General features: G+C 44.8%; 1 protein-coding gene across 2 annotated transcripts in view; it reads right to left on the minus strand.

The window, feature by feature from the left end:
• Nucleotides 1-16,982, minus strand: part of SYBU (syntabulin) — a 47,529-nt gene extending 30,547 nt beyond the window's left edge. The window contains exons 1-3 of one of the 2 annotated variants that reach the window (XM_062570556.1): nt 16,885-16,982; nt 15,505-15,697; nt 2,637-2,834 (exon numbers count right to left, since the gene is read on the minus strand). In XM_062570556.1, the coding sequence (XP_062426540.1) occupies nt 2,637-2,834; nt 15,505-15,697; nt 16,885-16,911 (418 nt within the window). In that variant the 5' untranslated portion in view covers nt 16,912-16,982. Of the gene's footprint in view, nt 1-2,636; nt 2,835-15,504; nt 15,704-16,884 lie in introns of both variants that reach the window. The other variant, XM_062570555.1, reaches the window with a different exon arrangement.
• Between the last annotated feature and the right edge of the window lie 463 nt (nt 16,983-17,445).

Below are 17,445 nucleotides of genomic sequence, written 5' to 3' on the forward strand. Positions count from 1 at the left end.
TGCTAGAAATGGATAAATTTTCAGTAAAATGGCAGGCAGTCTGAAGGTGCACACTGATTTGTGCACTCGCCTACAGAACTGTAGCACAGGTCAAACTAAAAAAAAAGAAAGAGTGCTGTACTGGATGTTTGTCTTTTATATTCAGCTCCTGCTATGCAATCATTATCACAAGACCTTTCTAGATAAATACTCTGCCAAGACTATATCCATAAATCAGTAGAGATTTTTGGTAGAGAGAAAGATGCTATGCACAGATATTTTGTGTACAATTCTTTGAAGTATTCAGCTGAGGTAAACAGAAGCAGTTATGTAACAGCATGTATGTATTGCCTTCTCCTCTCACAGTCCACCCTTCTATTGCTCCTCTGTTACTCCCTCCACGTTTTGCTAAATTTTAGTTATTTTTCTTTGTACAAGGACTATTTCTGATTGGGTCACCTGTCAGGGTCATTTGTGCATTCACGTACAAAAAGGTCATAAGAAATGGTATGGATCCACTTGAAACCAAGAGATAGGAAAGTAAGAGAATTACATTAATCCCTGTGGACCAAAGTGAAGAAAATGAACCCCAGCTACCTCCTGGCTTCCCTTCCATTTCAGGAATGCCCTTCTCTTGTGTTAGCTCATATTGACTAGAAGAGGATTTTTGACAACTTCACACTAGAAAAGGAAGGAGAAACTTTGAAGTGCTTTGAGGTGACCGTATATCAGACCTATTATAAATCAGAACTACCTCTTGCTCCAAGAGTTTTGGTAGAGCCCATGAATGACATGCTTGAAGTCTGGAGAATTTTTCAACCTTACAGATTAATCAGTAAAGAGGTACTAACAGATACAGAATGCTACAAGAATAGAGAAATATTAAAGGGAAGTGACATAGATGACAAATTAGAGCTTCAAAATGGGTGGGTGAGAATGTCAGTATGTCAAACTGCCCAGAGAATTTCATAAAGCCAAGCTGCCTTTGACTTAGCTGGATTGATTGACTTTCTTTTTTTCCTTCCATCTGAAGTATATTAAAAACTCTACTCAGAGTGTCTTTGTTTCCTCCTTTCAGCCTTTCAGCTCTTGCAACCTTACTGATTCCTCTACTCTTTTTCATATTTAGCTGAAACTGCTTGAGAAGTTCCAAGCAATTTAGTGAAGATGGAGATAAGAGACAGTTATACATAGGTCAAATTATTACAGAAAACTACTATCTACAAGAAGCACAGTTTAAAAACTACAGTTCTTTTAAAAATATCGTTCTTTAAATCAGTTCAGGGATTTGAATCAATTAAAGCTGACTTCGGACTACTAATACTGAAGGCTATTAACTCAATATTACAGTTTGATCTAGTGTAATGTTTGAAAACAATGATGTTACTTAACAAGAGAAATGCACAACTCTCTTCTGTAAGTACAGCACCATTTAGCAGAATAAACTTTCAAATCCTTTATTCACTTTGTCTTAGGTTACAACTTTACTCATACAAATTGTCTGTGAAAGTCATGCTTGCAGATTTGACTGCCATATATTATGTCCACATCATTCCACCTGCATTAGATTTCTTGATTTAAGTGGAAGAGAAAACAAGATTTGCAAAAATATAATCAATAGTTCATTCTGCAGAGTAATGGGAGCCTGGGAACATCCAGTTAATATGGATACTATGAAATAAGTTGAAGAACTTTCCAGGTTTAGGGGTAAGTTAGATCCAGTTAGCCCTTTCAATGTCAAAGGCAACAAAATATTTTTGTGCCAGATTCTCTACTGTTCCTGATTCTAGAAACAAATCTGAGCTGGCTCTGAATGAAAATAGCAAAATTGTTTCCAGAGATGAAATGGCCCTAGAAACAGTACAGCCATGAAGTACGTGAGCTAACAAAGCATGTTGATTCCACGTGGCTCCACACAGAGTCAAAACACCCTCTCTGGAACCATGATTAATTCAGTAACAGCCCAAATATCCTGTCCATTTATAATCTAGAGCTGACTGTACATGAATCACTAAAATACTTTATATTTTCCCATTAAAATTATACTAGCTTATGAAACCCCAAGATATTTAGTCTTGGATGTGTGACAAGCAGGTACTGAGACAACTGGTGGTCCAGGTGGCTCATTAGCGCGAGGCAACGTGACATGGTCCTGATTCAGACGATGCACTATGGATGCCTGTCTGTATAACTCCCACATTTAGATTGGCCTTTATCATGCCTTGCTTTGACGTTCAGTATCCCCAGAACCATCACAACTCGGTAGCATAAACTGTAGGCAGGATATAACCATAAATCTAACACCATTAAAAGACTAATTCTTTGTTTTGATAGTAAAAGAGTCATCTGTCTTTCCCCAGTGAAATATGCGTGCAGCTACCATGGAATAGCAGAAAATTCAATTCAATTGTTATTTGACATCACCATCTAGTCTCATAAAAGAAAGTGAGGACGTCATTTAATTATATTTCCATGAAAAAGCTTTACTTATACTGTTCTCAAGCCTTAAAGGTGGTTCCACAGAAAGAACCCAGTTATATACTATCAATATGAGTTGTGTCACAAGTAGCACAATACAATGTATCTAAACACCTGTAGCTATAGTACTCCATTAAAGAGCATAATTAAAGAAATGAGAAGAGCGATGATATACTTACCGGGCTTCACAAGGCTTGTCTTTGTCTCCTTCTTGTATCGAGCCACCTGCAGGTTTCCTTCACTCATTGTCCCTGCATGAAACTTCTTTCTGGTGAAGTCTCCATCGCTACCAGTGCAAAAACTGATTGGACTGTTTCCAGCATCAGAAGGAGTCTTAACTGGAGATACTGACTGGCTACTAGGACAACCAGTGTCATCTGAAAAGAAAAGGGAAAACACTCGGATTTCTAACTAGGAAGTACACAAAGCTAACAAAATTAAAAAAAAAAAAAAGTGTCTGAGCGACAACTGTTTAAAACCAGAAATGGTTATCTGATCTATATAACCTTGACCCTGAAACTTGCTGGGGCCCTCATTTACATTAGTTTCTCCCATTTGGTGAAAAAGTGCTGGATATCTTATGGCAGACTAAAATGGCAGATGCTTGTTTCAATAAGTGACAAAATGCAAAATCAGAGGTTACCTAATGGAAACTGAGATCCAAGATAAAATTTTAACTTAGCAAGGTAAGGGAATATTATGGCATTAATGTTAAGAAATACACAGAAGAATGACCTGCGTCACTGTGTGCATACTGGACAAAAAGCAAGCATGGACCACATGGGCTTCAAGATATGTTCCTATCTGAACCAAAACAGAGCTTTATATGTACAAAGTGAAGATTTCCACTTAACTGAAAATGATAAAGGAAAAACAATTTTAAGAAACCTTTCAAAGAAACTGTGATTGCAGAGCTCTTTCTTTCACAACAAGTGGATGTGTGTTATCGAGTTCTAAAAAAGGTATACTAGGCACTGCTTTCGTTTAAAGCGGAATTATTTTGAGGAAACACTAGTGCTACATGATATCAGCATTCATCTCTGAATAAACCATAATTTCCAAGCTCCAGAACTACAAACACTCAAACTCCTAGTAATGAAATATATTGTAAAATGTCAGAATCAAGATAAAATCCATGTGCCAAAAACAGCTCCATCTAAATCCCTCCAGAGTAATCATATCTTCTGTAATAGTCACAGTGGTTTTGAAGAGACATAACAAAAAACAAACAAGCTACCCTGACACTGGGAAACCTTTAATATTCACTCTCCTGGAGAACTGTAATTGTTTACTCTTTCCCAGGACTAAGTAGAAGCCACTGTCTTAACTATGCAATTGTACTGTTTCCTTAAATAACATGACGCTCCAAATACCTGCAACTGAACTAAATAATTTACATGACCATATTTCACTTACCACTTCCATCCTATATTCATAATTCAGTTTGAGCCTGATCTTGCAATGAGCTTTGCAGATAGGTTGAAGTCAGTATATGACTGCAGCTTTATGAAGTAAAATGACACTCCATAACTCCATGCACCATCCCCTCCCTCCCAAACAGAAGCTTTTGCTATTAACTGTTGCTGCTCAATACAATTAAAAAACCTCTACCTTCCACGAGAACCAGGTTTTCCCTGGTTACGCTACCTCACCAAACCCCTCATGTCTCTACCTATTTGCTCATATGACTGCCTTCTACATTCTGCTTCTCATTTCTCCACACCCTTCCTTTAATTCTCAGCAAATTACCTAAAATTATGCAATAATGCATTATCCTATGCAGGTTATACACATAAGTATATAATAGCAGTAAATAGTCTAAGGTATTTCTTCTTAGGCTTGCACAAACTTACAGAAATGATGTCAAACCAAGAGGGTTGCCACACCTACTATAAGATTACCTCCAGGGCACAAAGGCAAAAAGTGCAAAGCACCTAATCCTACTTAATCATATTTGATTCCTTCAGCTCAATTAAGCCTACAAGGATCTCCTTTTGACATGTTGCTTGGGGGAGGAAGGCTGCTACTAAGGTTTCCATCTCCATATTCACCCTAACTAAAGCAGGATTGTTCTCCACATAATTTTAGTTCACTCTTCATCTTTCCTATTCATATCAACATCACCATATAATGCAACACAGAGAAGAAAAAAGAAGGCAGTTTCTTCCCAGATTTCCCTTTGTCAAGGGTTCTGTAGTCTCTTCTACAGACTGAATGAATATTATCTACTGGGCTGTGAATCTACAGCACTGCTGAGCAAAAATTTGAATTATAAACAACTTCTTTAGCTACGTCCAAAGTGTCTTCTCTTTAGAAGTGCACAAACACTTATAATCAACTATATTTAGAAAAAAGTGCATGTTCATGGAGTTCATTTTTTCATGTGACCTTTCAACTTAGACATTTCTCTATGTGGTATTACTTTCAAAACTGTGTTAAAAAAATAGACAAGAAACCATTTACTTCATCTCTCCAATAAAGTCATTGCAACAGCTGGACAGCTTCTGTTGACCTTACAGATGGTAGATCATATGGCAGACTTTATGTACAAATAACTCCAAAGCTACAAGGATGCTACACAGAGGAACCTTGGGAGCTGACAAAATCTTGTTAAAAGGGTTTAGCTAGAAACAATAAAAATCTAAACTACAGCTTTAAGAATTAGGACATTAAAAACAAACGTGTAAAACTAATTGAGACAAGAAAATAGAGTAGCAAAATAAAACAATCAAAAATAAATATTTTAACTGCCAACAGTTAACATTGCCTCTGATATTGCACCGATCATATTGGATAATCAGATTTTGACACATGTACATATACACATACTAGATATATGCATATATACTCACTGTACGCGTAATGACTGCAGCTTTCATTGCAAAAGGGCATTTATTAAAGGAATAAAACGAACCTGGCATAAAGAACAACAGGTCTTCTCTGCTCTTATCATTTGTGACCTTTAGACAGGCCAGTAACCAGCTAAGCATTTCCACACCAGCTGAAGTAAATGAACAATATTATTGTACTCCTCTTTCCTCTGATCAGTTGTTATTTTTAATATAACAGATAACTTCTTCTACCTGGCATGAACTAGAAATATGAACAAAATTATGAATTTTCTAAATCTAGAGTATGCTGCCAAAGAAACATTTTATCATCCATGTAAATATCAGCTTTTTGTGGTGCCTTCTGAAGAATCAAAATGCTTACTATCCCAGAAAGGAAGAGCTGAGTATGAAAAACCACAGTTCATCACCAACGGCCAGAAAACCCCTGCTATAAACTGGAGGTATACACCTCTCAATCAACTTGCAGCTGACCACTCTGTTGCAACAAAAAATAACGGTAAACGCTGAGGTGCCACCCAATTGCTCAATGCAAGTCAAACTGCCAGCATCTGTCTTCATTTTTTCCTGACTACCAAACCCTTACAAGGTTATTTATTTATAGAGAATTTTAATATTGTAGTTGAATTCCCTGCAGAACAGCAGCATATAAAATCTCCACGCAATGTTTCTGTCTCTAGAAAGGGTGAGTCTCACTGCACATCAAACTGATAGAGCCACCTTCCATCCCACACATGGGCTTAGATAACCAGGCTTAAAAAGGGCTTGATCTAAAACTACTCACTGTCAAAGCATACCACACTTTCATAAGAGAAGGAATGCAACTGAGATAGTTTGAGTTTAATATTTGCCACAGATATATATATACATACGCATGTATACACATATATGTAGGCCTCTCCAAAACCCTGCTCACAATTCTGAGGGGAAGAGGTGAAAGCCTCAAACTTAGAACTAAGTCAAGATAAGGAATCTATTTTCAAAGCGGGTAACGGGGAACAGAAACAGACGAGTCTCAAATGGAACTGACCTTCTGCTGAACACACGACATGGACGTAGCTGTCAGTGTGGTCAGGTAAGGATTCAGCCTCGTGGTTCAGCCCCAGTAAGGATGTCAGGCCAAGACTTCTCAGGAATTCCACACGCATACCTGACTTACTTCCACGGGCATTGGGTATTAGGAAGATAGGGAGAAAGCTGGCAAAATCAGCTATGAAAGTCACAATTTCTCATCTCCTGTATGATTTACTTGACAAAGAGAAAAATATGTAAACAAGATACAACTTCCATTGCTTTCTTAGCTATATTCCTGGTGTTTTCTTTCACACTGGCCTTCTAAGAATGCTCTGGAACTGAATTTTCACTTTGAACATCAGCTGGATTTCATCACTGAAACTCTTCGTCTAACCCCTCTCCCAGATCAGACATACTTGCCAAGTTTCAAAGCCAAGTATGGGAGAGTGTCTTGTCAAACGCACAGGATCAGATAGGAAAGTTGCTCAGAGTACTGTGACATTTGTATTCACAGACTAACTTTCAAATATTAAAGAACAAACAGTTTCAAAGGCAGCAACACTTTAACCATATAATTCATAGACTTAAAGGCCATAAGCGGTGACATGATAATCTCTGATTTTCCCTGCATAGAGATTTTAGAATTCTCACTAGAATATGCTTTAGAGTCTTCTTCAGGAAAACACTGCCTTTTTCTCCTAAAGACTTTAAGTAATACTGAATATATACCCTCCTTCGTTAATCCATCCAAATAATTAATTATGCCATCTCTGTGGAATCACAGTCTTATTTCTACTGTCACAGCTAACTGTCAGATTTAGTTATGAACTTTTATGAGTCTGAACTGTCTGTCCCTAAATGATCTCTGCTCTGTTACCACATTTTTGTCTTCCCTTGACCAATGTTTAAACTATACATAATTTGTACTTCCCCTATGAAATGTGGATTCCAGAATTAAACACAGAATTTTAGTAGAGGCCTTACCAATTCAGCGTATTAAGGCAAAAATAATTTCTCTAATTTCACCTGATATTCCCCTTTGTCTACATCCTAGGATCTGTTAGTCTTTGTAGTCATGGCTCTGCACGAACGACACACTTGTTATTTACAATGAACTATCAAGTGTATTTCAGAACCTCCCAGGATAATCCTCCATTCTGCTGGTCTACCCAGTATTTTTTGCACCCACGAATGTTGCTTTGATCTTCTTTTCATGAATGTTCTTGCAAGAGGGGTTTGTTATGTGTTAATGAAAGCTGCTGACAGACACCAAAGGGAATGTGCCACCTAAATTCTGTATGAAATTAAGATAAATAGGCTCCTCAAGAGAATGAGTCAGAAGCAAAGCCTATTTCAGGCTTCTCCAGAGAAGCCAAATCATCCCACTGTTCTGAATCACTGTCTGGAGGATCTCAACTCTCTCCATTGACTGTGTAAGGAGCCTACAGCAACTAGAATTCTCATTTAGGCAGTTATATCAATAAGGTGGAAGGGTTCACATCTAAATTGAAAAATGTCACTAACTGGAGAATTGCAATGTCATTCCAGAATAACTGGATAACCCTGAGAACCAGAGTAAAAGAGACAGGATGAAGCATAAAGCGAAAGGCCAAACATAAAAAGGCAGAGTTTGAATATATTTACATTCACAACATAAAACTCTAAACAGATAGGAATCCAACTCCTGCCTAATTAAGGCACTCTGAATGGCCTTCTGGAAGCACCCACACCTGCCTACTAATTACTTAGGGAGCACAGACTAAGGTAAGAACTGTGATTATTCTCCTCAGTTTTTATTTGTACTAAAATGCCTCACTTTTAGGGCAGTCATTCCAATAGCTGATTTCAGCTACTCCTTGAGATTAGTTATTTGCTACTAGCCATTTCTTCTGTCATCTGCAAACCAGGGAAGATTTTGTAGTATCACTTAGACTGTTCACAAATAATTTCACTAAAAGTGGAACCCTAAAAATGCCACTAGTTTTCAGTCCTTCTAATCAACCCTAGCTTCATTTTAGAGCTTATTTTAACATCTACCAGGGGTTGGTATGTAATAAAATTAATTAGGATATCATGTAGTTCTAAGGCCAAGATCTTGTGGGAAATTAAGTATACTAAATCAGAGTAGAAGACCAACCAAAGTTATAGCCTTGTCAAAAAAAGAAAAGATGTTTATGTGACAAGCCCTACTTTTATGAAATCTTGCTAAGCAAATTAATTCCACATTTATTCTCTAGGTCTCTGCAGACAGAACTCGAATTACCTATGCTCCATTTTGTCCACGGCAGGCTAGCAGCTCTGCAATTCCTTTCGGCAGCCTAGCGAGGTTGTGCAATCTCTGCCCTTGGAGGCTTTCAAGTTTTGAACAGACAAAGCCATGACTGACGGGATGCAGTGCTGACAACAATCCTGCCCCAAAAAAGCGGTTGGACTAAGCGATCTCTGAAGGTCCCTTACAACCAACATTCCTGCGATTCTGCTTTTCTTGTACATTTTGTACACGTTCCAGCCTGCTCTATGGTTGCGAACCATTTTGTTTTTCCCCGGTCCATCTTTCAAGACAGAACTACTGATCTGAACATCCCAGTCACAGAAACGAGGCCACTGACGGCCAGTAAAATCAAGCCTGAACATCTTCAACTCCTTTTGACTGTCAGTTGGATTCCTGTCATTAGTACATAGCAACTTTTAACAGCTACTCTTTACCAGCCCCTTTGTGCTTGCAATCGTCACATCCAGGAGCAGATCAGTCACTGCTCAAAATTCAGAGAGAGATTCTCCGCACTCACTCACTCAGTGAGTGAGTGAGGCTCAGACTTTGTGGAAGGGAGAAGAAGGTGAAAGAGGATGGATTTACTCTCCTCTAAACCTTGGGCATCTTTTGCCAAGCAGAATTTCCCACAAATATGCCCTTAAAGGTATCAGCTCTTGACATCTGACTGTACAATCGCTAAGTTACACTGAAGCGGCGAGTTTTAACAGACTTTGGCAGGAAATGTTGCCTTTGCTAATCTTCCATCATTCTAGCTGAACATTTCACATTGAGTTCTGGGAAACCATCTGAAAAAAGCCTATATAATTGTGGTTTACTGGCTCTGCCATTCCATTTACAACACAACGAATGATATTAGTTTAACAGAACAAAAGCATCCTAGTTTACTAATAAAAATATGCCAAATTGTGAAAAACAAGGTTTTCAATGAAGTTGCAAGGTTTGGGGTTTTTTTTGAATAGGCATAACAATATTCATCTCAATAAAAAATTGCATTAAAACTACTTTAAAACAAAGGTGATTTAATTATGAAATGGTGGCAAAGAAAACACAGCCCATAGCTCAGAATTAAGTCATTACTGTCATCATCGTACACAGCCAGATGCGACAAACAGGGCACTAGAGGTGAGGTACTAACTGCTCTCAGGACACAATCCAAAATTGGCCAGAGTCAACGGAAACTCTTACTTCAGTAGGCTCTGGATCAGGCTTTAAAGATTCACAGTCTTGACAGATACACAAAAAGTTGACAATAAACATTCAAAAGGTCAAATGTTTTGGCTTCCAGATGCTGTTGTGTTGGGTGGGAACAAAGGCATAGTTACTAAGTAGGAAGGAATAAATTGTGCAGTTGAAAGGGAAGTAAGAAAAGGCCAAAAGTTGAGGAATACGCAGGCTTTGCTTTTTAGTACCAGGACACTTTTCTAATTTCCATGTTTAAAAAACATCTCCGCTCTACAGAAAAAGAACTGGTGGTTAACAAGAAAAATTATTGCACATAAGTAGGTCCAACAGGAAACTCTCCAGGGAAACATCAGTGAGAAAAGGAAGCCTGTCACCAGAGAGTTACCCTTATGTGAAAGCCATACGTGTATTTTTAAAAGTGGATTTTGCTTCAGTGTATTTTGGAAAGTATTGCAATGTTTGCTAGCCTGCCTTACAGAGTGCTCTACCGGGATCCTGCAAACAAATTCAGATGGAGAAGAGCTCTACTTCGAAGTTGTTGTTGTTTGAAACATTGAACCGTGGACAAGTGTAGAATAGAAGATGGCAGAAAAGAGAAGCTAACGTATCAGGTATTTCCTTGATTCAGTAACTCACAGAAAAAACAACAATAAATCACTAAGGAAGTTTTTAAACAAAGTATTTCTTCTAATGAAAAGAAACAAGAAGAGCTCACCATTTCTGTGTGTACACATTTATAAATACAAATAATCAAAGTAATTATTTTTAGTAATTTATATTAATTCTCTGGATTCAATCTATTGATTTGTTAAAACACAACTTCATTTTCCTCTATCCTTTTCTATGCAGAAACACAGTTAAACACACACGCTTTAACAGCGCTGCCTCCTAGGCTAGCTGGTTTATGATACAGCCTGCTTCAGCACTCCAGTTAGAAATTATTTATGAGAGTGGCAGAAGGTACAACGTTTTGTTCAATAACACAGAGCTTCACTGCACCTGTACGGATTCCCCTCGCCTTTGAGCTGTGCCTAGCAATACAGGTAGCAGATTCACATTGATTTTAATAGGCCTGCATAAAGCCCGCATGCCTTTTTTGATGGATGCACGCTGAACGCAGCCTCAGCATCCACCAACAGCTGAAGCCAACCAGAAAATAACATCCAAGTGCAAGTGGACTATGGGGATGAATAACTGAGCAGGATACCATAATCGAGAACTTCCTGCTGCAGTGTTTACATCACAGAGTTTACAATCATGGGTACATTATCAGAACATATTTATTATGCTATATATGCAAAGAATGGAGGAGGAAGATTTTAAAACCTTCATACCAGAAAAAAAATGAGGTTATGAAATGAATACTGAAGCCAGTTCTTGAAATTTGAAAGCAAAGTAACAAAAAATAAAAACAAAAAACAAAAAAGGAGCTCAATTTTAAATGCAAACCTATTTTTGAAAACTCGGTAGAGTGAGTCATAATCATCCATATACAGAGATACTACTACTGTAGTACTATGCAGTCTATTTTTTTTTTAAAAAAAAACAGATTTGTAGCTAAGCTGGAGAAAAGAGGAACACTTTCTATTGGAAAGAGTCAGCTCCTCTAACTCATGAACTTTTTTGCTGAACTGATTATCAAATGTGCAAGTGCTTCTTTTAAAGCTGCAATCTCAGCTAACGACCTTCCGCACTGACTCCAGTTGGCTCCTGTAGCAAGGCTGAAGAAGAGGCTGAGCATTGCTAAAAGGTAACATCTAAGAACCATTCTTCATAAGAATAAATTTACAAGCTGAGCTATTCAGAGGTGGAAACTAGAAAAACGTAAAGCCCAAACTGACTGCCTTTTAATATTTAAAACTAAACAGACTATTGAATGTAGCACCTCTAGACCAAACACCGCTTTCAATCCAATACGGCAATTTGTTTGACATCAAAAAAACCCACAAAAAACAAGGAGAACACTCTCCCCCAAAGAACTGTATCCCTCACAAGGCAAATACTGTCACTGAAATTACCAAGGGGAGTCTCATTCTTTCTCAGAGCAGCAAGAGCAGCTGTTCAGACACAGACCTGTGATTGAATTATTTGTTTGTGATGTTTAAAAATGTACTCTCCTCCTGACTGACAAGGTGAGTGTGTCAAGCTGCTTCAAAGCTAAATGTAACTTATGAAGAAAACACGCATGACATGGGGAAATACTCAGCAGCAGTCAAGCCAGATGAAGTCTCTGGAAGAATGTTTTCTCATAATTTGACATACGAGTTCTGTGGCTGACGTCCAAACCAAAAGAGGGCAGAGGTTGAAAAAAGAGAAATGCTCCAGTATCAAATGACAAAACAGCACCCCAGATGTGCTAAGATTTTAAAGAAGGATTATGCACAGTAAATACTGATGAAAAGATTCAACTTGCCTACTCAATATTCAGAAAGCACCCATGCCCATTTGGTATAACAAAGTAGATTAAAAATAAACAAAGCGCACAAAGAAAAGGAGTCAGCTCAAAACTCTAGGGAATCAAACAGGAGATATATATTTAGAATAGACCGAGGAAGAAAAATCGATTCTATTTTGGGGGAAAAAGGAATCTACAAACCTAACTGCTTGGTGTCAATACTAAAGGTAGATAGTAACTTTTCAAGAAATAGATCAAGAAGAAAGAAATTATTCCAGGTGCTAATTCATACTCTCTGCTGGTTATCAAGAATTTTTGGAGTCTGATGCTCATTACAGAGGTTACAGCAAGAGCATTTATCCATGTGCTCATGAGTTTTTCACACCACCATCACACTATCATTCATCATAGTATTCATTTGTTCACCTCTTTCAAATTTATTACTTGTTAACTTTAAACACACTTACTGCACATACTGCTTTTCAATTAAGATATAAGTGTCTACCCAGGCACATATATCTCATCAGAGAACGGTTAGAGGGCTGCAGCCCCTCCAGTCTCCTCTCCACACATCTCTTTCCCATCCCCTTTCCAGAAAAAGGCATCAGCAGCCATCTGCTGCTGCTGGAGCATTTCAGTCTAAATTAAACATATCATAATAAAGAATGGTCACAAGCGAGAGACAGAAAAGAGACATCAGAGAATGAGGAAATCAAGTAAGTGACTGTTATTATACCTACACCACAGTAAAAAACCCCAAAATCTAGCAACAACAAAAATATCAAGAACCATAGATGAGGCCTGACTGATCCTTAGCTCAGTAAGTTTTGAAGACTGCAAGAATCAAACTAGGTACTGCACAACTGTAGGGGTGTTTCAGGCAGCAAGAGAACAGGCACAAAGCTGTTAGCATGGAAAAAACAAAAGAACAGACGAAACCACAGCAGTTTTAGGATGATATTTTTCAGAGTAAAACATGAATAAAAATAAGTAAGCATATGAGCAGCTGTGCTTAACAGAAAGGTTACAAGAACTACATTATGCTCATGAAACCTTCCATGAATGGTGCTTTAAAACTGCCAGACCAGGAGATCAGGGACACCCAGAGTCAACACAAAGCTGTTGCTAGCGCTCAAGAAGTAACCCACCCAGTGTGGTGGAATAGCAAGAAGCGCTATGGTAGACTATGCTGAATACAGCTGAAGAACACGATACAAACTAAAAGATACTACAAAAAAGAAACTTCAGTAAGCAGGACAAAAGGCTTGTCAATAAAGAAAAAAAATAAAAAATGATTCTGGAGGAAAAAGAAAAGGAGTCATTTTGGAGAGCTCATAATACAGAACGTACTTCTAGAGAGCATCAGAAGATTTTAATTATTTGTTTCTTTTGAGGAAACAGGCAAACTCAAATGAGAAAGATAAGATGGAAGGATTCCAGAGACTTCAGCGTTCTTCCAACCTAAGTAGTTTGTCTAATGATAGCCATTGTTCATTAAGTAATAACCTAACTGATCATTCAGCTGAGCCTGAATTGTAAAATCTACCCAAGCTAAGAAAGAAATATTAGAATCAGGGAGGGATACTGTGTTCCCTAAATAGGAAAATTCACCGTTCTTGTACACAGAATTAAATATATTACTACTGGTTAGAAGAAACAGTACTTGACCTGACCTTCAAAGTACTTATCCAGGTGTGTAACTTCACATATGATGAAGAGTCCTGCTGAACTGAAAGACTAAATATTTGAGTGAATCACACTTAGATGAGGAACCTAAACTGTGCTAAACGCAACAGAGGGCAAATGTATAACATCAAACACTTGGTTTTCTCCTGGACATAAAGGGATATACTCTTTTTAAAGTGCAAATGACACTTCTGTGTTCAACAGTTGTAAAGTGCTAATTTATTTCTGAAACATCACCTTTCCATTCCACTCTCCGTAGAGGAGACATCATGCTCAATTCACAACTAGATAAATACTTTCTGGTAGCAGCTGAATTCTCATACAACCAAAATTAACTTCAATGTAACAGCGGTGAAAACTTCACCTACAGATTTTGCTCTGGCTGATGCATGAAAATCAATGTGAAATTCTACAAAACCAGAATGAGTCACAATATCTGACCCACATCTGTTACTCTTAACAGCAACCACCCTGTTTTACATGAATAGAGGGATTCTTTGGCTTCGGGGCTTTTCAGAATTCCTCAAACACGCGCTGCAGTGTTTCAGGCAAACCCTTCTCTTTAAAGTAAGTACTCGGCTGCAATAAACCCGCCAGCTTTCTGCGCCGCGGCTGGCAGAGCCTTTAGAACTTGAAATATCTGGCGTCGCTCACTGACATGTACTGAAGCCACGGACACCGCGTCTCGGGGGGAAGGTCGGTGGCTGTGCTCCTCCACACGCACACCGCGCCGGTGGCTGCGGTCCCGCCGCGCACACCCGGCAGCAGTGGTCCCGCTGCGGACACCCGCCGGCCGCAGGGCACCGCCACGGACACCCGCCGGCCGCAGGGTCCCGCCGCGCACACCCGACGGCCGCGGTCCCGCTGCGGACACCTGACGGCAGCGATCCCGCCGCGGACACCCACCGGCCGCAGGGCCCCGCCACGGACACCCGACGGCAGCGATCCCGCCGCAGACACCCACCGGCCGCAGGGCCCCGCCGCGGACACCCGACGTCAGCGATCCCGTCACGCACACCCGCCGGCCGCAGGGTCCCGCCGCGCACACCCGACGGCCGCGGTCCCACTGCGGACACCTGACGGCAGCAATCCCGCCGCGGACACCCGCCGGCCGCAGGGTCCCGCCGCGGACACCCGACGGCCGCGGTCCCGCTGCGGACACCTGACGGCAGCGATCCCGCCGCGGACACCCGCCGGCCGCAGGGTCCCGCCGCGCACACCCGACGGCCGCGGTCCCGCTGCGGACACCTGACGGCAGCGATCCCGCCGCGGACACCCGCCGGCCGCAGGGCCCCGCCGCGGACACCCGACGGCAGCGATCCCGCCACGCACACCCGCCGGCCGCAGGGTCCCGCCGCGCACACCCGACGGCCGCGGTCCCGCTGCGGACACCTGACGGCAGCGATCCCGCCGCGGACACCCACCGGCCGCAGGGCCCCGCCGCGGACACCCGATGGCAGCGATCCTGCCACGCACACCCGACGGCCGCGGTCCCGCCGCGGACACCCGATGGCAGCGATCCCGCCACGCACACCCGCCGGCTGCAGGGTCCCGCCGCGGACACCCGCCGGCCGCAGGGTCCCGCCGCGCACACCCGACGGCCGCGGTCCCGCCAGAAGCGGCGTTTCGCGGGGCGCCGCGGGTACCTGAGCAGAAGCTGTTGCTGCTGACGGTCCTGGCGGAGCCCCCCGAGGAGCTGGGCGGGTTGAACTCCCTGCTCTCCTCCTCCGAGAAGGGCGACTCGGAGGCGGGCGACACCTTCTGCTGCTGCGGCGGCAGCGGCCGCAGGACGAGGCGGGGGATGCGGCTGCGGGACACCTCCTTCTCCGGCTGCGCCTTCTGCTCCTTGTCGGGGCGCGAGCGCGGCCGGCGCCGTCAGGGCCGCTGCCGCCGGGCACCACCCGCCGCCGCCCGCGGAGGCGGGGAGGGGGCGGCGGCCGCCGTCCCCGGGGCGATGGCGGCTCGGCCCCGCCGGCGGCCGCGGCGCCCTCGTCCGCCCCGCTGCGCGGCGGCGGGCGGGGAGGAAGGCGGCCCCAGACGTGACGGCCCCCGCCCGCAGCCAGGCCCGGGCCCCGCCGCCCCCCGGCCCGGCCCGGCCCGGCCCGGCCCCGCTCTGCCGCGCTCGGGCCCCGCAGCCCTGCGCCAAACCGCTGCGCGGTTCCTCACCCCGCGCCCGCAGCCTCACCGCCCGCCTGCCCCGGCCCCCCGGCCCCGACCCGCCCCGGACCCCCGCCCCGACCCGCCCCCCCGTCCCCGATCCGCCCCGGCCCCCCGCCCCGATCCGCCCCGGCCCTCCGCCCCGATCCCCCCCCCGCCCCCGCCCCGACCCTCTTCCCCGACCCCTCCGGCCCTGATCCTTCCTCGGCCCGACCGCCCCGACCCCCCCTCGCCCCAATCCCCCACCGGTCCCATCGCTCCGATACCCCCTCACCCCGATAGCCCCTCCCCGGCCCCACTGCCCCGATCCCCCGTCGCCCCGATCCTCCCCCAGCCCCACTGTCTCGATCCCCCATCGCCCCGATTCCCCCCCGGCCCCACCGCCCCGATTCCCCCCCCGGCCCCACTGCCTCGATCCCCCATCGCCCCGATTCCCCTCCGACCTCACCGCCCCGATCCTCCCCCAGCCCCACTGCCCCGATCTCCCGTTGCCTCGATTCCCCACCGGCCCCACCGCCCCGATCCCCCCCCTCACCCCGATCCTTCCCGGCCCCGCCGCCCAGATCCTCGGCCCCGATCCCCCCCCCCCAACACTACTCAGATCCAACCCCCCCCCTCCGGCCTCGACGCCTCGATTTAGCCCCCCCCCCCCCCGACCTGGTTCCCCCCGCCACGGGCCCCACTGCCGAGATCGCCCCCCGCCTCGACGCCTCGTTCCCCCCCCCGCCCCCGGTACCCTCTCCCCCCCGGCCCCGATCTCCCCGGCCCCACTGCCGCGATCCCCCCCCGGCCCCGCCGCCCCCGGCCCCTCACGCAGCCCCGCGCCCCGCCGCCCCCGCGGCCGCCCCGCCGGCGCGCCCCGGCCTCACCTTGCCGCTGTCCCGCAGGGGCCCCATGCCGCCTCCGCCGCCGCCCGGCGCGGCGCGGGCACCTGGCGTGGGAGAGGGGCGGGCGCTGAGCCGCGGCCGCCGCCGCCGCCGCCGCTGCTGCTCCTGCGGCGGCCGCTGCGCTGCGGGTGGCGGAGCGGCCCGGCCCGGCCCCGCCGCCGCCGCTCCCCGCTCCCCGCTCCCCGCCCCGGCACGTGGTGCCGCCGCCGCCGCCGGGGCCGCCCGCCGGGGCCCGCTGCGCCCGCGCCTGCACGGGCGGGTGGCGCAGGCGGTGCCGAGGGGCCGCGCCGTGCTGAGGCGGCAGAGCGGCTACGCGGCGGAGGGCAGGCGTTACAAGTACAAATGCAACGACTTCGGGCACTTCATAAACGGCCACGGGTGTCAGCTCTCCTCTGCTCCTCATTACCCACTCGCAGCTTTTTTAAAGCACTTGTAGAGATGCAAAACCTTACTTTATTCTCAGACAATACAAAGCACAGTATGTTTAATTATTGCATTGTCTCCCTTACTCCCCATCATGCTAACTGTTGGTAACCCTACTAC

Source organism: Rhea pennata, chromosome 2, assembly GCF_028389875.1.
Source record: "Rhea pennata isolate bPtePen1 chromosome 2, bPtePen1.pri, whole genome shotgun sequence".
In the NCBI taxonomy this organism is placed as follows: Eukaryota; Metazoa; Chordata; class Aves; order Rheiformes; family Rheidae; genus Rhea; species Rhea pennata.